The following is a 26,600-nucleotide window of genomic DNA, read 5'->3' on the forward strand; positions in this document are numbered from 1 at the left end:
ATGTGCAGGCTTTTCTAAATGGAAAAAAGAATGTGATATGTATAATCTTAAAAAATCAAAGTCAGGCCAACTTTGAAAATGCCCAAGAAAGGAAAACAAGTTGTCGCTAAGATTCCACAGAATCTTTCTAGTAGCTATGTTTATTTAATATACAAAAAAGGCAGGGCCACATGATTCTTTCCTCAGATGGTCAAAAACTTTAGCTCTAATGGGTTTGCATAGGGATAGGCAAATGATAGAACCAGTTGAAAGCAAATCTGAAAAGAAGAGAGAGCAGCTCCAGCGGGATAGGCCTCGGAGAGGAAGAAAGAAAATGGTATTTGCTGCCTCATTGAGTTTAAGATGATCTCAGACTTTCTTTACTTTTTAACCAAATCCCAAATTATGGGACTCTTTTCAAGCACCACAGTTTTAATGTTAAAACAGTGTTGGGAGTTAGCTTTCTGTTCTGAAAAAAATGAACATCTGGAAATCAGGGCACCTGCGATCTGATATTGACCTAATCACCAACTAGGTAAGTGTTTTTATATAACTCATAACTTCAGTGTCTTAGTTTCCATATTTATAGAAGAAGACAACTGAAGTTGATAAGTAGTATTTAAATACGTATCATGGAAAATATGAGTTCTGTGGAGTGACTCCAGAGCCCCTCATTGTAATGGGCAGGGTGGTAGCAAGGTGAAAGTAGTGACCTTTTTATCCCCCTAACTTTCAACCAGACGAATTTTTTTTTTTGTTTATTTATTTTACAACGGTATTTCTTTAAGTTCTGGACATATTTCCTGAAATGGGTTCTCCATGCATGAAAGAATGATGTTAGAAACCATTCAATTAAATTATTGCTAAGGTCTTTCCAGTCCTAAAGATATGTTTTTTGTGACAACCAATGATAATATATATTGCATACAACAGACATATGTATACATATAACAACACATGCTGTTATATATTTATATATTACCTTTCCCCGATATGACCTGAAGTACCCAATCATAAAAATATACACACAATAAAACTGAAAACCATTAACAAGAGAAGCTAAGCCTCACATAATAATAATGACAGGATATAGTTGGTTTGGGCTGGGGGAGGAGATAAGTTATATTAAACAAACAAACCAAAAGTGAAAATATAGGGATATTACTGCAAATGCAAAAAAACCTAGCCTAAGCTTTCTTAGTAGCCACAGTAAGACCCAAAGCACGACTAGTCTTTTAATAAAAGAAAACTTTAAGATTAGGAGGAAGAAACTTTTCCTTTCCCTAAACTCTGAGAATAATTATCCATACAGGGCTTTATATGATAACACAATGGGCAAATTCCCTGATTACAGTTTTACAAAAATTTGTAGAAATTTCATGTATGTCACATCTCATCTGTACCATGAGTTAAAACCAAGGAAGTAGTGCTGAGCCATCACTCTGTAAAAAGTCATTTTGATAGGAGGCTGGAGTAATACACTTTACTTTAATGCTGTCTTGTGATTCAAACTGATTTAGAGTTAAGACTAGGAGAACTGTGTGTAGTAAATGGTTTGCATGTCCGTCCCTTTTTAGTACTAGAGTGGCTTTTAATGGAAAGATGTGGTAGGCGAGTTTAAATTCACATCGTGGGGACATACCTGAAAGGGAGGCTTTCCTTCTTGCTCTTGAATGCAGCAAAATGATATTTTGGTGGAAGTGAAGTGCCTGGCACGTTCTTGCCTTCCTAGTTGCCTACTGAACTTCTGCGACGAGAGCCCCGGGGGCTGAGTTGGCTTTCAGCCAGCACCCAAGTGAGGCATAGTGAAAAGAGAGAGACCTACTTAAGAGGCCCTTTTTACCTCTGCCATGGAGTCAGTTTAAAATGTCTCTCCCTGTGTTACTCTAATGAAAATCAAGAGGAAAGGACAAGGTGGGGGGGGGGGGGCAGCAGTCATCACTTGGTTACATTGTTTTGGAGGAGAAGGAAAGCTGGGTCCCCTGCCTCTGTCACCAGTGAACTATGTCAGAATCTGGCTTTTCTTTCAGTTCTTTTCTAGTGGCCAAAATTTTGTCATTTGAAATTTTATTATTTTGAAGTAGGGTATAACAAAGAGATAAAACCCACCCACTAGTATGGCTTCACAAATTCCCTGCTTTTTAAATGTACCCCATTTCATTTATGAACAGAGTTGGATGGTGGTGACAACAGACTGGATCTTGGCGATCACATCTTGACTATCCCTCCATTTTACAGATGGACGCATGAGGCTCTCAGCCAGCAAGATGTCACTGAGTCACATACCTGGCTGGCCACAAACCCAGAACAGCCTCCAGACCTTGAGATTTCTGGCCACCATGCCACAATATTTAAAAAAAAATTATTACTAATAATTTTTGTTATTATTTTGCTAATTTTTATGCTAATATTTTGTTTAAATATGTCTAAATGAAGCTTCGTGTATGTGTGGGTATGTGCGTGTGTGTGTGTAGGTTCATTTCTCTTTGTGTAAAGATGGCAGGTATGGAGATGGTGACAGTGTTGGCTTTTCGATTTTTGGCTCCGAACAGTTTTACTTTGCCATTCATGAGGCAAAAGAGGAAGAGAAAGAAGACAAACTTCCCCAAGAGTCTGAGTTTACCTTCCTAATGACAAATTTATTTTCCCACATCACATTTTGCAAACATAAGAGAAGTGGCCTTCCACAGCCTGGTTGGTCTGCTTTCCTGAGATTTGGGCATTACAGCAATTCCCTGACTTTAGCCACAGCTTTTACAGGATCCCTCTTATAAAACCTCAGACGCTGATTTCTGAGAGAGCTTGCATTACTTACAGTGACCATAATGGGATGTGACTTAGAAGAACAAATGTGAATAAAAAGAATTAAAGGCAGAGTTGCATCTCATGACCATCATCTCAACGTAACCATTCTCACTTCTCTAAATTTCTTTTCAGTTTTAATCTGTAATATATACATTTTTATACTTGAAGTCATAGTTTATATAAACTTTCCAAATTAGCTTTTTCACTTAGCCATACTATAAACAATTTCTCATGTTATTAGAGATTTTGTGCGTACTTTTTAAAAAGATGACCTTGTGCCCTAAGTTGATAGTTTGTAATTTATTCAATTATTCATCTGTTATAGAGCATTTGGGTTATTTTCAGTTTATTTTTCTAATATATATAATGCTCTGATAAAGAATCTTACAAACTTAGCTGTCCCTCTTTTTTTTTTGAATTATTTTCTTGGGAAAAATATAAATTACTGAGAAGGGCTGAAAAAGTTTTAGGATTGTTAATGTGCACTCCCCAGGGACAGACTCTGTTTTGTGGGACCTGAAATTTATACAACATGGAAGGGGACCTTTGAGAAAAAAAATACAAATTATAAACATAAATTTTTAGAGGCCCTCCCAGTGCCTTGAAAGGACTCATCACAGAAGGGACCATAAGGTCAACTTGTATCAACTCCATATTGTCAAATATTTTCCTTGAAGTATTGTATTAATTTTTAAATCCATCATTAAGCTATAAGAACACCTCATCCTTGAATACTGCATTTTGTGATTTAATTACATTAGCTAGCATAACTTGGGTACCTTTAATATGGATAATTTGCTTTAGTGTGCATTTCTCTCCTTATTTTAAAGACCACAACCCATTATCTCTTGCTACATAACAAATTATCCCAAAACTTAGTGGCTCAAAATAAGCATTTTATTATATTTCACAATTTGATAGCTGAAAGATTTAGGTGTAGGGATCTGCTGAGTGGTTTTCTGCTCGTCTTTGGCATGAACTGTAGTTCTTGGCTTGCAGATAGGCTGGTCTGGGGGTTTCAAGGTGGCTTCACATTCATGCTTGGCACCTTGTAGGGGCTTACTAGGAGGTGGGGCTCAGCTGGAACTGTCAACAAGGGTACCCACATGTATATCTCCAGCAAAGTGGCCTTGGGGCGGCTGGATTCCTTACATAGCAGCTGGTTTCACCCAGAGTAAGTTTTCTTCCTCTCTTTCTTTCTTCCTTCCTTCTGTTCTTTCTTTCTTTTGCTCTTTCTTCTTTTTTCCCAGAGTAAGTTTTCAAAGAGACCTGGGCAGAGGATGCAAAGGTGTGTTATAATCTAGACTTGGCAATCCAAGCAATCCCAGTTCCTTCTGCATTCTATTAGTCACGCAGATCACTAAGATTAATATAGAGTCACGGGTGTTTACAATGAGCTTTTGGGTCTCTAACCTCAGAGCACAAAACTATGGACTCCAGCATCTTCTGGCCATTCTAGTTACCCATTATACAGAATTTTTTCCTTGGTTAAATGACCAATGCCATCTCAGATATCATAGCACCTGCCAAGTGGTGCTCCTCTTGGCTATCCCAGCCCCTGCAAGCAGAGACTGTTGGTAGCCTTGGCTCAGGTGAGTGGTACGTCCGCAGCAGTGCCCATACCGTTATCCAGGCCCCAGCTATGTTTTCAGATCGCTGTGTAATACACCTTGTACCAGCTTCCTTAACTCCAGCTGAGGTCTGAAGGAGCTTATCTGGTTTCTATTTTCCTTATAGGACCCTGTATGTGCTGTGTTACTGCTAGTCCTTTGTAGACATGGATAAAATGTCCAAGGAAGAATGTTTAGATTAGTGCAGCTGGCATGACAGAAAGGTGAGCCAGTCATTCGTGAAATCCTGGAGCTTTGTTTTCTGAGTTTTTAATAGCCTCCCTTGTTTATAGGCTTTGTGTCCCAGGTCCCATTGTGTTTTGCAAGGGAAGACTGTATTTTCATAAAACAGAAAGCAAACATTATTGGGAGCAACACTGGTTTTTCTCATCAGTGTCAAATTGAATTTTTAACAGCAGAAATCACAGGAAGATGTCCGTTGATCAGTCCTTCATTACCAGTTCACAGACAGGCTCTCAAAAATGGAAAAGTGGGTTATTAGAAAAAAAGCTTGCAATAAAAAACTCCCACCCCTCTTTTTGTAGTTTGACAAAAACTAACAGATTTTGGCTTTGTGGCCATTTGAAGAAATGAACTGCTCCAGGATTTTCACACTTTAGAATTTAGTCTGTGCATTCTGTGGGAATGGGAAAAGGTGCTGCTAATTCCTTTTTGAACAAAAGAATCGACAGAGTAATGTTTATTAATGCCTTGACACTCATCTTCTTTGTTCTGCAAAATTTGAATTGAGCAAAAATTTTATTTATTGTCAGGATCCAGTAATAATATATTTGTGCTTTGTTAGTTTATTAATTAATTTGTGGCTTCAAATATTATACAAATGCTAAATAATAATTAAATGGTAGGATTGAAATGTTTTGAATAAAGGAAGGTAAAAAGAAAACTGTTTAAAATTAATTTGGCATAATTTTAATTATCTTTGGTATTCAGCAAAAATAGTCTGGTATACATACATTTGAATAAACATGTAAAGTGATCCTTATTTTTTTTTTTTACCTTTTTTCTTTTAAAGATTTTATTTATTTATTTGACAGAGAGAGAGACAGATCACAGGTAGGCAGGGAGGCAGACAGAGGAGGAAGCAGGCTCTCCGAGGAGCAGAGAGCCAGATGTGGGGCTCGATCCCAGGACCCTGGGATCATGACCTGAGCCGAAGGCAGAGGCTTTAACCCACTGAGCCACCCAGGCACCCCTATTTTTTTTTTTACCTTTTTAAGCATGGTCCTATAGTTATTAACTGAATATTTATCTTTCTACCTTTGAAGTACTGCCGATTTATAGTTATTCTCTGTCTTAGGTGTCCTTATTTTATTATTAAGTCACTTTGAAATACAAAGACTGGTTTGTGAGGGAAGCAGCTGGAGGGGAGGCAGCGAGAAGGTAGTAAGATCAATAGGTTGCTGGTCCTTTAAGGTGAAAGGATATTGGAATCAAAGGAATGCCATGAAATACTAATTTAAGTTAGAATTTATCATAGTTTTAAGTTTTAACTGTGTTAAGAAACAGTTCTTTTGGTTTCTGCATTATCCTGTTTTACCCTAAATGTGTCCCTCTTTAGAAATAAACTATGAAGGGCGCCTGGGTGGCTCAGTGGGTTAAAGCCTCTGCCTTCAGCTCAGGTCATGATCTCCAGGTCCTAGGATCGAGCCCTGAGTTGGGCTCTCTGCTCAGCTGGGAGCCTGCTTCCCCCTCTCTCACTGCCTGCCTCTCTGTCTACTTGTGATCTCTGTCTGTCAAATAAATAAATAAAATCTTTTTAAAAAAAGAAACAAACTATGATTTAATGACCGTGACCCACTTCAGGTAAAAATATTTTCACAGTAAGAGATTATATCTCATTTAACATTAGAAAAATAGACAAAAGGAAAAAAAAAATCAGTATTAAGATTCTTACCACTTACACGTGTCCTGGTAGTACTTTTGGATGTGTTGTTCCAGTCTTGTTTCCCTTCCTCTGATTTTATAAAACACGATTATGATAGTTCTATGCATTTTATTTTGGACCAACGTTTCAAGCTTTTCCATCTTACTATAATCTCATAAACATATTTTATGCTCTTACAGACTTAATCAAGATTTTCTTTAACAACTGCATAATATTCCAGTGAGGCGATGTTTCATAATTTATTCAATTTTGTCTATAAGATATTATATTAATTTACTTTGGCATTGAAATTGTGTAGTGATGAATATCATTATGTATAATTAATATATTATTATTTAGATTCCCTTAGGAATCTTTTTAAATTCATTTCCTTTCTTCAAGCAATATAATCCAGATTCCTCAAGTCAATCCTTAGATATTTTTGTTTTATGTGAATCTTCTGAAAGTTTCCACATCGTATTTTAATAATTCTCCCACTGGATTTAAGTATAACAGACTGATCTTATATTTTCAGTATTTCTGACTCCTATATTTATTTTATTATTTTACCCACTTTTCTATGTGATTCTACATTTTTATGGTGTTCCATTACGACCACAGCCATAAATCCACACATCGTTGATTAAAATAATAATTTATTTAAGCTTTTATAAATGTGAATAAATATTTTATATTTGGGGGCTAGTACTTTTTTCTGGCGAGTGTTTCCAGAATTACTTAGAATGCCCTTGGTAAATGCTTCATCTTCCTTATATTGCAAAAGTGGAAATTAAATTCCAGTTAGCAAGTTCCTTTGAGCTTATAAAGATCAAAGATGTTTTTACATTACAAGGAGATGGAACAGTGAGGAAGTAAGGAAGGAAAACAACAGAGGAGCCCATAAGCATGGCTTTCCTGCACTGGGACTCTAGTGTGGATGCAGTAGGAGCACTGGCCACTGGGTGGTAATTCTTGTAGTTGTTGACTCAGAAGTTCCCTACTCTAGGCCTTCTGCATTCTGGTCTTCAGGGACATTGCCCACAGAATGACTCTACATGTAGTCATTGGGAGTGTGGACCCTGGAGCAGATTCTCAGGCTTTGGCGCCTGTCCCCTTTACTTTCTACAGTGTGATGTTGGATAAATGAATTCATCTGTATGTATCTGAGTTTCCCCATCTGCCGAAAGGAGACAATAATATGCCTCTAGCCCTGCTGTGAGGGTTAGAAGACACAACAGATACAAAGGACTTCGAACACTGCCCGCACAGAGGATACCCAGTGAGTGCTAGCTGTCCATAGTTCCAGCAAATTTAAGTTAATCTCCATTAGACAGTCTTTTTCCTATTTCTGTCAGATTTGCCTTATTTTCAGTGTCTTTATTTTCTATTACCATATTTTATTTGCAATGACTTAAAAACATTAAATTTGAGTTTTTCTGGGGCGCCTCAATTGGTTAAGTGTCTCCCTTTGGCTCGGGTCATGATCCCACCGTCCTGGGATAGAGCCCCACATCGGGCTCCCTGCTCAGCAGGAAGCCTGCTTCTCCCTCTCCTTCTCCCCCTACTTATGTTCCCTCTCTTGCTGTGTTTCTCTCTGTCAAATAAATAAATAAAATCTTTTTTAGAAAAAGTGAATTTTTCTCACTTTGTCCTCTGTTTTCATCCTCTTCCTTTGGTAATTCAGCAGTATTAATTTTCTTTCTCATTTTTATTCATGGTTACAATCTGTTGAAAAGAATGTTTCTATTCCCTTCCGTATAAGTGCATATCATTTTTAGCTTGGACATACGAATCAGTTTTAAGACTCTTCCTTATTTCTTGCCTCATTTCCATGATTACATGTCATTTTCATTTTAGTTTATGTCTCTCTCTGTGGATTTAATTGAAATGCTTATTTTGGCTATTGTTCAAATACCAAAAGATATATGCTGGAGAAATAAATGTTTTAACATAGTCTTATAAAAGTTTACAAGAGATAAGTGGCTAGGATATTGATAGAATTTTTAAAACATTTGTCTCTTATTAGTTCATTTATTATAACAACAAATTGTAGGCCTCTGTATAAATATCAATGTCTTGGTGATTCAGATTCAGTTTTTCTACTTTTTAGAGAGGACCATACTATTTATCCTTTATGGTCTTACTGGGAGGTTGAAGAGAAAACTGATAATGTGTTTAGAAATGTGGAATAGGGGGCGCCTGAGTGGCTCAGTGGGTTAAAACCTCTGCCTTCGGCTCAGGTCGTGATCCCAGAGTCCTGGGATCGAGCCCCACATAGGGCTCTCTGCTCTGCGGGGAGATTGCTTCCCCCCTCTCTCTGCCTGCCTCTCTGCCTACTTGTGATCTCTGTCTGTCAAATAAATAAATAAAATCTTAAAAAAAAAAAAGAAATGTGGAATAGGAATAAGAAGGGAATATTGCAAATTCAAGAGAAGTAAGAGAAAAATAGAAGCAAATATGTGAAACACAATATAAGATGGTAGAAATGAGTAAAAGTCGAGAGTTTTTAAGTGACTATAGAAGGATACCACTCAACTACTTAAAGACAGAGGTTAATAAAAAACACACATTTTTAAAAATCCAGCTATTTGCTGTTTATAGTGGCATACCTAATAATCAGCCAGAGGGGTTGAAATAAGGAGGTTGTAAGAGATATTCCAGTAATTACTGTAGTTCTTTGAATTTATGATACCATCCATTTTAATACACACTCTTATTTTATGTAACACCATAGTGAAAAAAAGCCAATTAAAATCTAGTATCAATTGCATATGCATCTTGATTTCTAGAGATATTAAACCGTGTAAAAAAGTGTCTTAAAGTTGTAAAATACAATAATGAAAAGAGAGCTGGCATGGCAATATTAATATCACATTAAATGAATTTAGGTCAGAAAGCATTTACAGAGATAAGTAGAAACACTAGAGGAAAATAAAGAGAAAATCCGTTAAGAAAACATAGCCTTTGCATGAGTTTAACAACATGAGTTTACATGAGTTTAACAACAAAGCCTTGAAACTTATCAAGCAAATACTGAATTACAAGAAAATTTAACACCTTCAAAATTATGGTTGGAAATTTAATCACATCTCCAGCAGAAATGTATAAATCACACAACTGCAAAATAATTATAAGCATAGAGTATACTTGAACAATATAGTTTAAAATGTCACCTAATAGACACAAAAGGACTCAGGAATTTTCTACCTGAAGTTAGTAATTTGTTCTTTGATTTCAGACATTCTGGTTCTATATTTCTAACTTTTTAAATGAGGAAAGTGATGATGCATTATATATCACTCTAAACCCTCAACCCTTTTCCTAAAAATGTAACAAAAAATAGTAAAATAAACATGTATGTTAAATACCACACAGTTAACGTAGTCATATAAAAACAAAAAAAAAAAATCAAGAACTCAATATTGCTTAGTGCCAGTAGCTGTAAAATTCACATGTCCTTTATACCATCTTGATTTTGAAATGGATATTATGGTTCCAGTGTTCTATTCGTTTCATCTGAAGTGAAACTTTATGCTTTCTTGAAATTGTTTGGCTAAAAATGTTCCTTTGAGTTTAGGGGAAATAAACATTTTTTTCCCTAGAAAGAGAGTTGGCCAAAATACTGTAATGAGAGATTCATATTTCTGTAAATGTATTGTGTATTAATAACTAAGAGATTTTACTGGGAAAATGTTAACCAGAGAGATATTTTTGGGGATATACGTGTCGGTGTGTGTGAGAGAGAGAGAGTCAGTTAGCACTGGAAAATGCCACCTGGAGCACAAGCCAACTTTGTCTTCCTGAGCTACAGGTAGAACCAAGACTTATGCTAAAAGCCAGCTTTTACGTTTTCTTAATATCCAGAAGTGCCTCTATCTAGATCTTACAATTCTAAGAAAAGACAGGAAACTTGAACCCCAGCAAAGTAGTGTGAAGGAGAGAGGCTTTGTCCCTAATCTAGAGTAGAACTCGTCTTAGAAACAGTTCCTAGGCAAAAGGCCATGCCAATCACAGGGAAGAGAGTCCTACAGTTTTCCTTTATCATTCTGATACCCCATGTCTAGTACAATGGTTTTTTTTTTTGTTTTTTTTTTTGACAGAGAGAGATCACAAGTAGGCAGAGAGGCAGACGGGGAAGGGGGGAGAAGCAGACTCCCTGCTGAGCAGAGAGTCCGATGCAGGACTCGATCCCAGGACTCGATCCCAGGACCCTGGGATCATGACCTGAGCCGAAGGCAGAGGCTTTAACCCACTGAGCCACGCAGGCACCCCCCACTGTCTTAATATGTGTTTTTACCCCTGGAAGGGTTGCCTTATGGAGTGGCATCTTAGGCTGCCATATATTTTATTATGTCCAGTAATATGTTTGCCTAACAAAAAAAAAAATGAAACAAACACATTTTTATCACCTCACAATTTATGATTTAGTGGCTCTCAATCTTCATTGTACATCAGAATCTCTTGAGAGCTTTTTCTAAAAATAGTGATACCTGGGCTCCATCCCAGGATCTTGGGGTAGATTTTGGGCATCTACATATTTTTTTTAAAGCTCTGAAGTTGACTTTGATCAGAGGAACTATTGAGAACCACCATTTTACACTAACCTGGTTAGGGCAAATGGGCAGGATGCCGACCAGGACAAAGCTCCAGAACAACCACCTAGGAGGATGACCCGGCACGAAGTGGTGCTGTGTGCACAACTCTGAGCCTCCTGCCATTTTCCCCATCGGTATCTGAGGAGCCCACTTCTCCTACAAAGCAGTAAGGGTCTCAGCAGAGAGAAACACAACTCTTAAGCCTGAGTATTACCCCTGCTTTTAAATAAGGAGGCATTGGGGAGGAAGAGAGAGGACTTATTCTTAGAAAGGTTTGCAGTCCATTTGGGCTGCTAAGTGAATAGGTTCAATTTTTCAAGCTTATTTCATGAAATAAAAAGGACAGTGATGGATAATTCCATTCACTCCATTCTGGATAATTTCCTTTGTGTTTAATTTGCTGTTTCCTTAGTATAATACCTGAAAATGGAATAATAAAACGAGTTCAAAATATTAAATTGATCATTTCTGTTGTTTCCCATTCTTACATAAGAAAATTTGGTTTTCTTTTAACTTCTTTCTTAACAGTTCTTGTACACTCTATCACTATTTGATACTATCGGCAAATAAGTGAAATTTTGAAGATTTTAACTGTCTCCCAGAAAGGAAATAATCCTCTAGTTTTCCAGCATTCAGAGAATATTGAAGCATTATTAGTAACAAAAATATTTCGTTTGACTAAATTATATATATGTATTATATATGTATATATTTAATCATAGATAGTTTTCATATATATCACTAAAACTATCCACCTATCTATCTACCCAGTCATCCATTCATCTATCTATCTGAATATATATATTCACATAGGTACATATGTTAGTATTTTTCAAGTTTGTACTTTGATAAACATTTCATACTTTACACCCTATTCTCAGTTTACAAAATTGACAAATAAAAACATGGTGAGTCCCTGAAACTTTGAAAGTTAGACATAATAAATTGTGGAGAACTTAGGGGAAACTCTTGCTTTACGCATAGGCTGATGTGGCATAATGAGTGTTCTTTTCTAAAAATCTTACCGGTTCTACCAAACTTCATCCATGTGCTCCTCACAGCAATTATCATGAACACTCTGTTCTCATTTAACAGCCACGGAACATTGATATTTTCTTTCTGTCAAGAAGGTTGGTAGACTTGTCGGATGATATGTGTGATGATTCATGTCAGTGTTCTAAGTTCAAACCAAGAAAGACTGTGGGTGTATACAAAATATTTGTCAGAGGGTGTTTTTCTCTTGGCAAAGAATATTGGGAATCTTATAATTGGTTCTATCCACTAACAGGGGGGCAGGTATTGGCTGAAAAAAACATTAATTTTTGTTGAAAAGGGATTGACAAACTCTGGTTGGGAAAAAATTCAATATTTTTTCAGTTATGCTCTTTAAAGAGGTGAAAAGAGCATTATCAGGTTGAATATTCAGTTAAGCTAAAACGGCAATGAAACTTCCACAGTGCCTTTCCTCCTTTCTCTTTTCCAGTATTCCTTAAGTATCTTTGTCAATAACCACTTTTACTCTTGTTAAAGCCAACAGAACTGACACAGATATGAGAAAATAAAACAAACAAAAACTATCATTTTCAACAGTGATTGGTATTAGCTGGAGATTTATGGTATTTAATCTGCACAAAAGCTTTTTTTAAAAAAACAGTTTTATTGAAATGTAATTCATATACCATTGCTAAAACTACTTAAAGTAGATATATTTACACCCTATCAATGAGAAAAAGTGATGCTCAGACCACTGTATTCATTTTTTTAAAATATTTTATTTATTTATTTGCCAGACAGAAATCACAAATAGACAGGCAGGCAGAGAGAGAGGGGGAAGAAAGCTCCCTGCTGAGCAGAGAGCCCGATGCAGGGCTCGATCTCAGGACAACCGGGACCATGACCTGAGCCAGAGGCAGAGGCTTTAACCCACTGAGCCACCCAGGCGCCCCCACTCTATTCATTTTTAAGCTTTGTTTCAAATCCATCTAAGGTCAAAGCCTGTATTCTTTCTACTGTAGCTTAGTGCCTCTGTTGTCAAAAGCCCAGCACTCTTTTTGGTAGGAGTAATGCAAATAGCTGTTAAAAAATGTTCTATAGGGAGTGATGAAGAGGAGATTGATTCCCAAGATACAACTGGTCAGTAGTCAGTTTTTTCCCTTAGAGAGTGAGGTCAGAGTCTCAAGCCATCTGAGGGAGAGCAACTCAAGCTTCTCGAGTGGGTCCAGCTGAAGAAATTGTTTCTATTTGTTTAGGAATAACAGGAGGGAGAAATCAGAGGAAAAGAAAAGGAAAGGAGTTAGCTGGTTGTGCCACTCTTTATACAGTATTCCATTTGACTATTAAAGCAGTACTGTGCAGATTGTGGGCTCAGTATATAATAATAAAAGTAATACATAGCAATACTTGCTATTCTTCCTTCTCCCCTTCTCCTCTTCCCCCTCTCCTCCTCCCCTTCCCCCTCTCTTCTTCCTCCTCCTTCTTCTTCCTTTTCCTCTTTCCGTTCCCCTCCTCCTCCCCCTTCTCCTCCTCCTCCTCCTTCCTCTTCCTTTCCTCCTCCTCCTCCTCCTTCTTCTTCTTCCTCCTCCTCCTCATTCTCCTCCACCTCTTCCTTCTCCTATTCCTTCTTCTTCTTTACAGATGATAAATAAAATCACAGAAATGTTCAGTAACTCTCTCAAGTTTATACCCAGGATCTGAAACAAGAGAATTCTAATTCCAAAGCCTGTATTCTCTGTACTTTTCCAAATGTGCATTTATATATAAACAAACAAATACTGCTGATAGGTGAAAAACCGATCTCATGATGTCACATATTCTATAAAGTGGTGGAGTTTTGCAGGATATGAAGCTTACAAGAAAACAAAGAATTAAGCTCAGGGCTTGGAGAGGGTTGTGCAAGCGAGGGCCCTACAAGTCCAGCTTCATTAGCCACATTGTAAATCCGACTCTAGCTCCACCTCTTTTGAATCAGTAGTGGAGCTCTGTATCTTTTGAAAAATATAAGCCAGGAAGCTTCTCTTGCACTGAAGGGTGCAAGAAAAAAAAAAGGGTTAAGGTCACTGTTAGATAGCCAAATTGTATCCAAGAACTCATAAAACAATCAAACTTGTTCAGTTACTAGGGACAGATTTTACAGCTAATTTATCTTTGAAGGTTTTCTAGGAGCACGCATCACTTAAACTTGAGAGACACATCAGTGTGAATATTATATGGCAACAGTGGACAATTTGGTAACAAATTTATTAAATGTTTTCTGCAATGAAAGTACTAAAGCCTTGATCCATGACTTAGAGGATTAGTACTCATATGCTTTTGTGGGGGAGCAATAACGCAACTGTGCTCAGAGGAACATTTCAGGCCGTGTCACAGCCACCATTTACAGAGGTAGAATCGTCTGTTTAGCCTACATTTGAGCTACTTGTCTCACTAGAGTGGGATTCTCATCTTTAACTTCGCTGATTCGAAGAGGAAGTGCTGTTCTCTAATCCTCATCAAGAGCTAACTCCATGTAGGCTGAGAAGTAGAAACAAAGTCAGTTGAAAGAAACTAAATATGATGGGTTTTCCCAGACCAGATGACCTATCCTGGTTTTTTGTAACCTAACGTGTATACTTGTATCTGGATCTGGATCAGGATGCAGATGGCCGCTTAGCTGGACCCGCTGCTTTCCATCCAGTCTGACATGATTGCCCTTGGGCAAGATGCCATCAGTGCACATTAAGAAATAGTTCCATGAAAGGGACCTGGTGTTGAACTTAGGGTAAATGACAGGGTGACGGTGTTGTTCCCAGCAGTCCTGATGATGCTGTTGCTTTTGCTAAGTGATTTATTTATATTTTACCATCACACTGTGAGGCATGTAACTAACAGTGTTTTCCTTGCTGTGATCTCTTTGAGAAAGGGAGAGCCAGATTTGTGGGTTTGTGCTAGCAATATATGGAACTTAAAGCACGATGTTAATAAAATTATTTATTTTGGGTTTCATACCAACTCTCTCTGTAAGTATCACCCTAATCACTTACTTGTTATTTTTTTTAACTTTCTTACTGAAGGATAATATACACTTGCTTGTTGTTTAAACACATTGTGTTGGTTGAGTATTTGTAAACATTTTCAAATTCTTTTTAAATCAAGGAAAGGGGTTTTTGTGTGTGCACACAGGCATGCGCATGCACACACACATACACTGTCCTTAAAATGAATATCATTATGATAGCAAATTTTTAGTTTACAAGACTGAAATACTCCTTTTGTGTATCTATTTAGAGCCCTTTACTTTTTCCCTTCCAGACTGAGGCTTCTGTGAAGGTCCCTTGACTACCTCATTAAGCTGAACATAAAACAATTTCTAATCAACTGTTTCTTTGTTCCTGATTTGTGCTCTTTAATATGATGTTAGCCTGAACAATTATCATAATTTTCCTGAACTTCAGTTCTGCCAGTGGTGGAAGGGTAATAAGATATAAAGGAAGTGATAAACATCTTGATGTGGTAATATTAACAAGATGGAACATTTGAGTTACCAAGACTGGAGGCATCATAGAAATTATGGTGCATTACTAATACCTTAAAGTAGAAAGGACCCTGCTGCCCACCCTGAAGAATCTTGCAAAGCCACGGGGAAAAATCACCCTATCAGTTTTTTTTTTAAATCTTTGAGCATAATGACCAGAGATGATAAACTAATTATTGGTTTATGGGGTATGTACACTACCAATTGGAAAATTCCACTCGTCCATCCAGAGGTTCTCTGGATCCAGTAGCATAACATCCAGTAACACTATACACACCATGGCAACATCAAGTAAAATCATAGCAGGTGCATGTCATCAGCTGACTATGGTATTCTTTTATGAGCCTCTCAGACTATTTATTTATTTAAAGATTTTAAAAATTTATTTGAGAGAGAGAGAGCACACAGGGAGGAACAGAAGGGGTGGGAGAAGGACAGACTCTGAGCTGATTGCAGAGCCAGATCCTGAGCTCAGGAACTCAGTGCAGGGCTCCAGGCAGGGCTCTACTCAGGCACTTACCTATTTAACCCAACAAAGGAACACATTTTAAAGAAATAATTATTTTAAAAGTTATTGTGTCCCTGGCTAAGCTTTTGCAAACACTCCTCTCCTGCTCTACCCCCGAATTTTCTGGGATCTTTTGCTAAGTTGTACAGCTGGTAAATATTCCTAATTGCTTAAGGCCTAGTTTAAACAGTAAAATAAATGAAGAGCAAAACTTTGTTTATTGTGGTTTTTTTTTGAAAAAAAAATAATGTGTCATGTAGAATCAAATAAGTGTATTCTAAGAGACATGTTTGACAAGAATGTGTCCCCAGTTGAGTAGTAGACTGCTCTTTTCCCACTTACTTCTTCTAGCCAAGAATGACTCATGCCTCTTTAGACAAAATTTTAAAAATTCCCTTTGGGAGAGCAATTGCCAATGAGTGTGACACTTAATTGTAAGAAAACAGGGAAATGATAAATACGGAGAGTGCTATTTGCACCTGTGTAAACAAAAACTGCCCTCCATAGGTCACCATCATGGTCCTTTCAGTCAAAGGCTTTTCCCGTATACTCCTCCCTGTATTCAAAGACAAAAAGTCATATTTAGGATGAAGTCCTGTAAGAGTGTGTGTGTGTGTGTGTGTGTGTGTGTGTGTGTGTGTGTTGTGTGTGTGTGCACACGCACACGCACCAGGGAAAGAAGTTAACATGGTGGTTTTCAGAATGTGGTTCTCAAAATGTGCCCCTCTCCCCCAACTCAAAACCACAACATCACATCACTTGGCCACTTTGTTAGAAATGCAGAATCGCGGGTGCAACCCCAGACCTTCTGGATCAGAGATACAGGGTGGGTCCAGCAAAGTATCTTAGAACAAATCCTGCAGGTGATTATGGTACCACTGAGGTTTAGAACCACTGGCATAAAGGACAATGAAGATGTGCTTGGGTGACTGGAGAAGAGGGCTACTCCACAAAGAATTATAGCTAATAACCACCTGTTTGTTCCTGAAATGTTATGACACTCCAGGACCCCAGCTGCATAAGTCATTCTGATTCTTATGTTGCTGAGGACTTCTAACTGCATTTCACTGGGTTGTAACTATTTTTTTTTTTTTTTACATCAGGGGTTGTTAGCCTCAAAGGAATCCTAGATATAAATTGTTCCTTTCTGCTCTTTCCTCCCCCAAAATTAAGGAGTTTAGGGAGCTTTCTGTCTTAATTGATTTTCCATTAAAAAATATACCTTTATCGTTTTGAAAAATATTTTTTTCATTTAAACCTTTTTTTCTACTCATTTTAATTTGATTTTCTTAATTTTGCTCAAGGATGTGTACTTGGTTTTCTAACCTAAAGCTTTGGCTACCTGTAGTGTGCCAAGGACTTTAGTTTTGGACATTATATTTGGTAAAACCAACCATGGAATTTTGAAGATCTTCCAGGAAACCTGAGGTTTCAGTATAAATTGCATATTGCACAATTTGGCTTTTCGCCCAACCTTCCCATGTAGTTTCACCTATCAGAGGAAAAAATTGCTATACACCATTTGAATTTTTTAAGTATGCCACATTGTGAGATAAGTTTTGCCTTTGTTTATCCATTATATTTGAAAAACGTTTTTCCCTTCTTTCCTTTCCTTTCCCCCCCTTTCCTCTTCTCTCCTCATTTAATTTTGTTCTTTACTTCTTGATAGCAGAAAAGTCTTTTGATTTCTTTAAAAAATGGAATAAATGTCTTTGAAATAAAATGTCAAAGACTTGAGGGGCGCCTTGGTGGCTCAGTGGGTTAAGCCTCTGCCTTCGGCTCAGGTCATGATCTCAGGGTCCTGGGATCAAGTTCCGCATCCGGCTCTCTGCTCAGCAGGGAGCCTGCTTCCCCCTCCCCCTCTGCCTACCTCTCTGCCTACTTGTGATCTCTCTCTGTCAAATAAATAAATAAAATCTTTTTTAAAAAATGTAAAAGACTTGAAAGAAGAGTATGAGAATTAGAGTCAAAGGTGAAAGAGGTGTGGTTAACACCTAAAGGAGAACAAGAAGTCAAAGTTTCGCATGCCTGGCAGTTTGAACTAGAAGGTGGCATAGTTTCAGAGTGTAGTGTTGGGAACCTTGAGTCTGAGAGGGGTGTATGGCATCCTCAGTCATGGGCTGTATGGAGTAGCCGTAATGTTCATGAGGAATTATGTCTGGGTCACTCACCAGCTGTTTGACCTGGTAGGTTTGTTATGCCCCGTTGCTGAGATTTGTTTTTGTACTCTGTAAAATCTTACAGAAAATATCTATTTTTCAGGGTTGTCATGGGACAAAGAGAAAACATACATGTAGAGAAGGCTGATCTCAGCAATGGGATGCTCACAGTTAGTATATCCTGCTGCTTTTAGTTGTAGTTCATCCGTTTTCATAGTTGAATGGTACTTCAGTGAATTAAAACACCATATGGTGTTTTATTTATTTATTTAACACCATATGGCAAAGGATAATTTGGGTGATTCCAGTTTTTGTTAGTGTAACATAATGAACATTCATGTGTATCTCTTCCGACATACATATGCAAGGCTTTAGTGGCACAAATAGCAGAGATTGGAATTGCTGGGTACTGTAGTATAAGCATCTTTCCTAGAGGATGCCAGATTGATTTTTAAGTGGTTATACCTAGTGACCCTTCCATTAGGAGAATATAGGACTTCTCTCTTTCTCCACATCTTTGCCAAAAGCTGGTGTTGCAGATTTTAAAATTTTGACAAATTTGATGGGTGTAATTGTACCTCATGCAGTCTTATTTAGCATTCCCCTGATTTCCAATAAATTGAGCATATTTTAATATACTTTTGGGTCATTTGTGTTTATTTTTTAAAGAAATACTTGTTGAGGGCGCCTGGGTGGCTCAGTTGGTTGAGCGACTGCCTTCGGCTCAGGTCATCATCCTGGACTTCCAGGATTGAGTCCTGCATCGGGCTCCCAGCTCCTTGAGGAGTCTGCTTCTCCCACTGACCTTCTCCTCTCTAATGCTCTCTCTCACTCATTCTCTCTCAAGTAAATAAATAAAAAATCTTAAAAAAAAAAAAAGAAATACTCGTTCAGATCTTTTCCAAAATTTTCTATAATTTTGTTTTTATTTTGGTTATTGATTTTGAGTCTTTTAAATTTCTTTATATCATTATTATTATTAAGTAGGCTCCACATCCTGAATGGAGTCCAATGCAGGGCCTGAACTCAGGGCCCCAAATCAAGACCTGAGCTGAGATCAAGAGTCAGATGCTCAACTGACAGAGCCACCCAGGTGCCCCTGATTCAAAGGAGTCTTTTAGAATCCAATCCTTTTCTTCTTCTCCTTTTAGAATCCAATCCTTATCTTCTCTCACTTTTTGGCTTATGTTGTTAATTTTTGTAAATTATGTCCTTTGACCTATCTGTAGGATTTCTCATTCTTTTAAAATATGGTTTGCATTTTGTGCTTGTGCTTTGCTTAAGAAATTCTCTACTTCCCAGAAAGCATAAAGATAATTCTTTAGACTCCATTTTTAAGTTTTGCTTTTCAGTCTTTAAGTCTCTCAAAATTGATTTTTGTATAATTAATGTAATTTTTTAAGCTGTATATCCTCCATTTATTGAATCATCATTTCACTGCTCTATGTGACGAATTCTGTCATTCCTCAAGTTTTCATGTGAGGGTGGGTCTGTTTGTAGGGATATTGTGTGTCCTTAGTTTGTTTCTGTTCTCATTTCACATTGTCTTACTTAGCACATATTTAAACTAAATGCTGGTGGCACACTTCACTTCCTTCTTGTTCTTTTTTGGGATTGTCTTGAATATTAGCCCTTTGCTTTTCTATATAAATGTTAAAGTAGCTTAAGAAGTTACAAACACATACATATACATAACATGTTGTGATTTTTCTTAGAACTGCCTTGAATGTATAGAAGAACTTAAGGAAGAATTTCTAGTTTTGTGAATGTTTGTCTTCCAATCACCAAAGAGGAATTTCCTATTTATTGAAGTTGCAGCTTACTATTCTTTTTGTTATCCTTGGAATTTTCATCAATTATTTTTTTTATAGGATCAGTAATACATTCTAGTTTTGCTTGTTAGTATTAATCCAGAGTCTAAGCATTTTTCAGTGAAGTGCTGGTACATATTTTAGGATATTTAGTCCAGCATCCCACCAGAAGTAGAGGATCTATGTAGAGTATTTTTAAATGCAGTTTTCTGTTCTTTTTAAAGATTTCATTTATTCATTTGAGAGACAGAACAGGTAAGAGAGAGAGCATGAGCATGGGGAGGGGTAGAGGGAGAGAGAGAAGCAGATCCCCTGCTGAGCAAAGAGCCCAAGATGCAGGACTTGATCCCCGGACATCTGGGATCATGATCTGAGCCTAAGGAGACATTTAACCGACTGAGCCCACCCAGGCACACTACAGTTTTCTATTTAAGTATGTGTGAATACTTTAAGTTTAGTTTCTCTGACAACCTGTATATGTATGCTTATAAAAATTATTTATTTATTGGGTGCCTGGGTGGCTCAGTTGGTTAAGCAACTGCTTTCAGCTCAGGTCATGATCCTGGAGTCCCAGGATGGAGTCCGCATCAGGCTCCCTGCTCAGCAGGGAGTCTGCTTCTCCTTCTGACCCTCTCCCCTCTTGTGCACTCTCTCTCTCTAAGTAAATTTAAAAAATCTTTTTAAAAAAATTATTTATTTATTTATTTATTTATTTATTTATTTTGTAGGTGGAAAAATGATAACCAATAAAAGATCCCAGTTTTGGTTAGGAGGAATTTCACGAAGTAAGTCTGAAGGAAATTTGTTTGACATGGAAGCTCAGAAATCCTCAAGAAATTTCCATGTTACAGGTACGAGAATCTATAACTTGTAATTTTTTTTATCCAGCATCAATAACTATTGGAAGCTGGGGCGCCTGGGTGGCTCAGTGGGTTAAGGCCTCTGCCTTCGGCTCGGGTCATGATCCCAGAGTCCTGGGATCGAGCCCTGCATCGGGCTCTCTGCTCTGCAGGGAGCCTGCTTCCTCCTCTCTCTCTGCCTGCCTTTCTGCCTACTTGTGATCTCTGTCTCTCAAATAAATAAAATCTTTAAAAAAAAAAAACTATTGGAAGCCTACCTCTGAAAAGAGCTACAGAAGATTGAAAGAATTATAAAATTATAAAATTATCATGCAAATACTTATACTATCATTAAAAAGATGAGCAAAATGAAATAGCACAGTCAGCAGATTATATAAATCTTCTGAGAAGGCAAAAATTCATTATTAAGTAAATGATATATGCAGTGATATATGCGGTAAATGTAATAAATTTATGGGCAAATGAGATCTCTAGAGATTGAACTGGGCTAAGAAATTTTCATGAAGAGTGAAAGAATTGAATTGATCCTCAGAGGAAAGGTAAGTTTGAAGAGAGTTAGATGAAACCAGATTGAAAGAAACATGAAAATAAGAGAAATACATCTTTTATTTTTCAAATGTACATTCTAATTTTTAATGTGTGATGCTTAAAACCCATTTCAATTAAGATATAGCTCTCTGTATATTAAGCAAAAAAGTCTGACAGTTTACTTGGATTCACTTTTCAATTTTGGCTGGCCAGTTGGGCTTTCGTTTTCATGAAAGCTGTACCAGTTTCACCAAGGCCACAGAATCATTACCAATATTTATTGAGAAATCACCAAGTATGAATTGCTAAACACTTAAAAAGGACTAATACTTGTGAGATATATAGAAATTCCTTATGGTTCATATGTAAATATTTTCATGTGTTGCCAATTCTTAAAAATATTCACTTTCCAAAGTAATAACATGGCGGTAAGCCTATTCTTTGTCATTTTAAACTTGGAAAAGCTCAATGAATTCCTTCAAATAGTAAATCTAAAGGCAATCTATTTTTCAATGTTTATTTTCATGAAATGTTTTTCTTGAAAAAATTTCAACGTTATTAAAATTTATCATAGCAAAGCTACAGGAAATAATCTAGAAATACATTACTGTCTAATTTGGCATATTGTTTTTTTAATTACTTTGGCTTTTAACAGATGCATCTGATTTTTTTACATGGGGACTATTACAAAAGAAAAACATTAAATGAATATTCTAGATATAATGAGACCAACTATTCAGTGTTTAGAAAAATTTGGATAGTTGACTGAATTATTTTTTTTGTTCCGAGGTTTTCTTCTGTGAAAATGAAACATAAAACAATAAGGCATATGCGTATGTAGTCTGGATAATTTTCAAGGAAATGTGTTCAAATGATTATTATCTAAATTTTTGAACATTTATTTGTAAATTACAGTGTCTTTAGAAAAAGTAACATTAAACATAGTCAAAATATACTGACAGAACATTTTCTCTTTCCTCATAACATGAAAATTTGAGCAAATTTAACACTAATTTTGTAGGAGCTATTAGATTGGAAATCAAAAAGCAAAATAAAAAGTGTTGAATTTTTAAGCTATAATAATAATTAGTTGGTTGTATCTCAGGATGCCACCTCACTTTTGTTTTGCTTTGTTTTTGTCTAAATAACAAGAATCTACAGACCCAGGATTTCTTCTCAATTGGCCGGATCCTTTCATGTGTCAGGGCAATAAGGCTTCCAAGGTTACAAATCCATTCTGGAATGAACTGTCTGCTTCTAACCCGTTTTTGGATGACATAGCTCAGCTAAGAAATAACCGGAAGAGAGAGAATATTTCCATCTTGAAGGAAGATCCTTTTCTTTTTTTTAGAGAAATAGAAACTGGAAATTCTTTTGATTCCTCTGGTGATGAACTAGATGTGCATCAGTTACTCAGGCAGTCTTCCTCACGGACATCTGCAAGATCTAAAAGTGTTTCAGAACTTTTGGACATTTTAGATGACACAGCACATGCCCATCAGAATATACATAACTCTGGCCAAATACTAGAACAAGACTTAGAATGGCTTCAGAATGATAGAGAGGCTTATAAAATGGCTTGGTTAAGTCGACGCCAGCTGGCCCGTTCCTGCCTGGATTTGAATATAATTAATCAGAGTCTGGGATGGGCCCAAACACAAGTAGCAGAGACGGTGATAGTTTGCAAAGTAAGCCACCAAGGAGGGTCAGTACAATTACCTGAATCAGGTATCACTGTTCATGTGCCCCAAGGCCATGTAGCTGTGGGAGAATTCCAAGAGGTGTCTCTAAGGGCATTTCTTGAACCTCCACAAATGCTTAACCATGATCTTTCATGCACTGTAAGCCCACTGTTGGAAATCACGTTAGGCAACCTAAACACAATGGAAGCCGTTTTGCTGGAGATGAAAATAGGGGCTGAAGTGAGAAAGGATCCTTTCAGCCAAGTCATGACAGAAATGGTGTGTTTACACAGCCCTGGTAAAGAAGGCCCTTTCAAAGTGTTAAACAACTGCTATATTTATAAAGACATCATCCAAGTCAAGCTAAAAGACTTGAGCCAGGTGACGTACCTCGTGGTTGCTGCACAAATTAAAGCTATTCAGTCACCAGCTGCCACCATTTGGGATTGTATCCACAAAACCACCTCCATTGGAATTTATGGGCCCAGATATATTCATCCCAGTTTCACCATTATTTTCACAGTTTGTGGACATTGTTACATGCCAGGAAAGCTTACAATCTCTGATATTAAGAAGAGTGGAAAAAACACATCTCCAGTTGTGTTTCAGCTCTGGGGGAAGCATTCGTTCTTACTTGACAAGCCACAAGATTTAAATATTTCTGTTTTTTCATGTGATCCTGATTTTGAAGTAAAGGCAGAAAGAGAAAGGAAAGAAATTAAACAAAAGCAGTTGCTAGCAGGCGAAGTAGTTCATCAGCAATTTTTATTTTCCTTAGCTGACTCCAGAGAAATGCACATATTTGTTTTCCGTGTTCAGGTGGAGCCTCCCAATGGTAGAGCACTTACACAGTTTTTTGTCACTACACCTGATCCAGCTCCCAACCTTAAAAGGCTCTCAAATCAATTAGGCGATTTGCAGGAAGAGAAGAAAATCAAGCCTGCTCCATTATTGCCAGCAGTCTGTGTGAAATACCCCACATTTCAAGATAAAAAAATGAACTTTACCAACTATGGGATAACTGTGAAGACAGTGCTAAGACAAAAAAAGATTGACTACTTACTTGAGTATTTCAAAGGGGACACAGTAGCTCTTATTGGAGAGGGTAAGGTAAAAGCCATTGGGCAGTCCAAAATGAAAGAATGGTATGTGGGAGTCCTGAGAGGTAAGGTTGGACTTGTACATTGCAAAAATGTCAAGGTGATTGAAAAAGAACAAGTAATATCTATGTCCAGTAATGTCTTCACAACCAGAAATCTTCTTGAACAAATTACCCTACCTTTTAAAAAACTGACTTACATCTACTCAGTTGTATTGACTTTGGTGTCAGAAAAAGTTTATGATTGGAAAGTTTTAGCTGATGTCTTAGGTTACTCACATCTGGCACTAGAAGACTTTGACCAAACACAAGCTGACAAAGAATCAGAAAAGGTTTCCTGTATTGTAAAGAAGTTAAAGGAAGATTGCCATGCAGACAAAAATACCAGGAAGTTTCTTTATGAACTTATTGTGGTGAGTATTGCTTGTTCACAGTAATTTGTTTACTGTAGAGAATTTTATTAACTTGGGAATATTTATAGAAACATATGAGAGAATTTTAAAAAATTCTCAGCAGTGTCAAATAAACTAAAGTTACTTTATAGCAAATGTAGATATTTTATTACAAGATCATATAATTGATTTCTTAGTTTTAAAATTCAAGTGTAATTTTTCCCAGAAACTAGGCTCCCAAGGATTAACTTTCAAAGGAAAATTAAAGTTCTTTTTGTGCTAGAATATAGCAGTTAAGAGATCTCTTCTCCTCTCTCAAGTAGTTGAATAGCTCTTAAAATATCAGAGCAGCTCCAATAACAGGAAAATAAATAAAGGCACATAGTCGGGGCCCCTGGGTGACTCACCTCAGTTAAGATCAGACTCTTGGTTTTGGCTAAGGTCATGATCTCAGGGTTTTGAGATTGAGCCCCTGTGAGATTGAACCCGGAGTCTGCTTGTCTCTCTCCTTCTGCTCGTGGCCCCTGCTTGTACTTTTTCTAGGGTGCCTGAGTGGTTCAGTTGGTTAAGTTTCTGACTCTTGATTTCAGATCAGGTCATGATCTTAGGGTCCTAGGATTGAGCCCCTGTTGGGTTCTGTGCTCTGTGTGGAATCTGCTTGAGATTCTCTCTTTTGCTCTCACTCTGCTCCTTCCCCCTGCTCTCTAGATCTTTCCCTAAAAATAAATAAATAAATCTTAAAAAAAAAAAAAAGCCAACTGAAACAAGATTAATTAACTTGTCCATTCTTATAGGTCCACTATTTAGTGTGTTTTTTTTTAATTTGCAGTGTTTTGTTTTTAAAACATATTGTCAAAACTTAAAAACCCATATTATCAATGTCTTCAGTTTATCAGTTTAATATTCTTCTCAGGTGTGTGATGCATCACAACCCAAAAAGTGATATTGCTAACTTTCTTCTTAATCTTCATGTTTTAATAGAACTTTCAGGATCTTTTTTTTTTTTTTTTTCACCATAGCATTTACCTCAGTGTAAGGCTCAGTGGAGAGTTATAAAGAAGTTAAAGAACTGGTTTGCCTTTAAAGTGGAAATACAGTATTTTATAAAAGTAAAGAGAAAAACCAAAAGTAAATTTCCTAAAAGTGGTTATAATATGAATGTATAAATAATAATAATGATAGCTAGCAATGCTGTAGGTTTCTGTATGTGTTTGACCCTGTGTTGAACTCTCCATACTCATCTCTCACTTAGCCAACAACTCATTGGAGTAAGTGTAGGAGCTTCATCTTACCAACAGAGTCTTGGAAGGCTGGGAAACTTGCCCAAGATCCCACAGTTGGTTAGCATGAGAAGCAAGGTTTGAGAACTTTTTGGTTCCAAAACCACCCTTAAAACTACTCTACTTTCCTAAAACAGTTATGAATGTGTGTGTGTATGTGGTGTGGTGTAGAAGCTTGTGTGACTTATGTGTATTGGTGTGTAGTTAATGCTGTTGTAACTGTGCAAGGCCAGTGCCCTGTGAGAGGTGGGTAGGATTACCCACGCGGGTTCACAGAGAGGGGGACAGCTCTCATCCAGGTGCATGTGGAGGATAGAGATTTGTGGAGAAGAATTTACTTTGAGACACTAACAATAACTTAACAAGAAATTATATATATAAAATGTTTTCTTTCCTTTATTATTTTTATGATTCTACAGTGATACTGATGGGGTTAAATTTTCCAAGCCCCAGTATCCGGTGTTTTATGACAGTGTGCTGGGTTCTCCACCAAGGACATTCAGAGTCATTGGCTGATCTACCTGCTTGAAGCTGCGTGTGCCTTTTACAGCAGCTCATAACCTCTCATTATCTCTGCATTAGCTCATGTTAGCTTGATTTGAAACTTGCTTTCTTTGTTCTCTTAGTGACAAAAAAAAAAAAAAGGTTATTTTGGTTAAATAGCCTGGAAATTTTAGCCTAATCATATCTGCTCTATATTGGTGTATACTAATTAAGTGAGTGGCTTTGGTAACTAACTGAACAGTGCTGATGGAGAACTCACTCAAGGGGTAGTTCCTAAAAACTCATACCACACCTCAGTGAAGGCTTCAGGATTTCTATGGAAAGAACTTGGACCTGGTTATCTAACCAGAAGATGATGGAACATGGGGTATAGAGGCCATCTCTTGAAACTTT

The 26,600-nt window shown here is 37.2% G+C and overlaps 1 protein-coding gene across 1 annotated transcript in view; it reads left to right on the forward strand.

Annotated features, from left to right (window-relative positions):
* Positions 1–290: 290 nt before the first annotated feature.
* Positions 291–26,600, forward strand: part of MACC1 (MET transcriptional regulator MACC1) — a 38,627-nt gene continuing 12,317 nt past the window's right edge. Inside the window, exons 1-3 of the mRNA XM_046021207.1 lie at positions 291–514; positions 20,591–20,713; positions 22,403–24,444. Of these exons, the coding sequence (XP_045877163.1) occupies positions 20,599–20,713; positions 22,403–24,444 (2,157 nt within the window). The 5' untranslated portion in view covers positions 291–514; positions 20,591–20,598. The remainder of the gene's footprint in view (positions 515–20,590; positions 20,714–22,402; positions 24,445–26,600) is intronic.

The sequence above is a fragment of the Meles meles genome, chromosome 10 (genome assembly GCF_922984935.1).
Source record: "Meles meles chromosome 10, mMelMel3.1 paternal haplotype, whole genome shotgun sequence".
In the NCBI taxonomy this organism is placed as follows: domain Eukaryota; kingdom Metazoa; phylum Chordata; class Mammalia; order Carnivora; family Mustelidae; genus Meles; species Meles meles.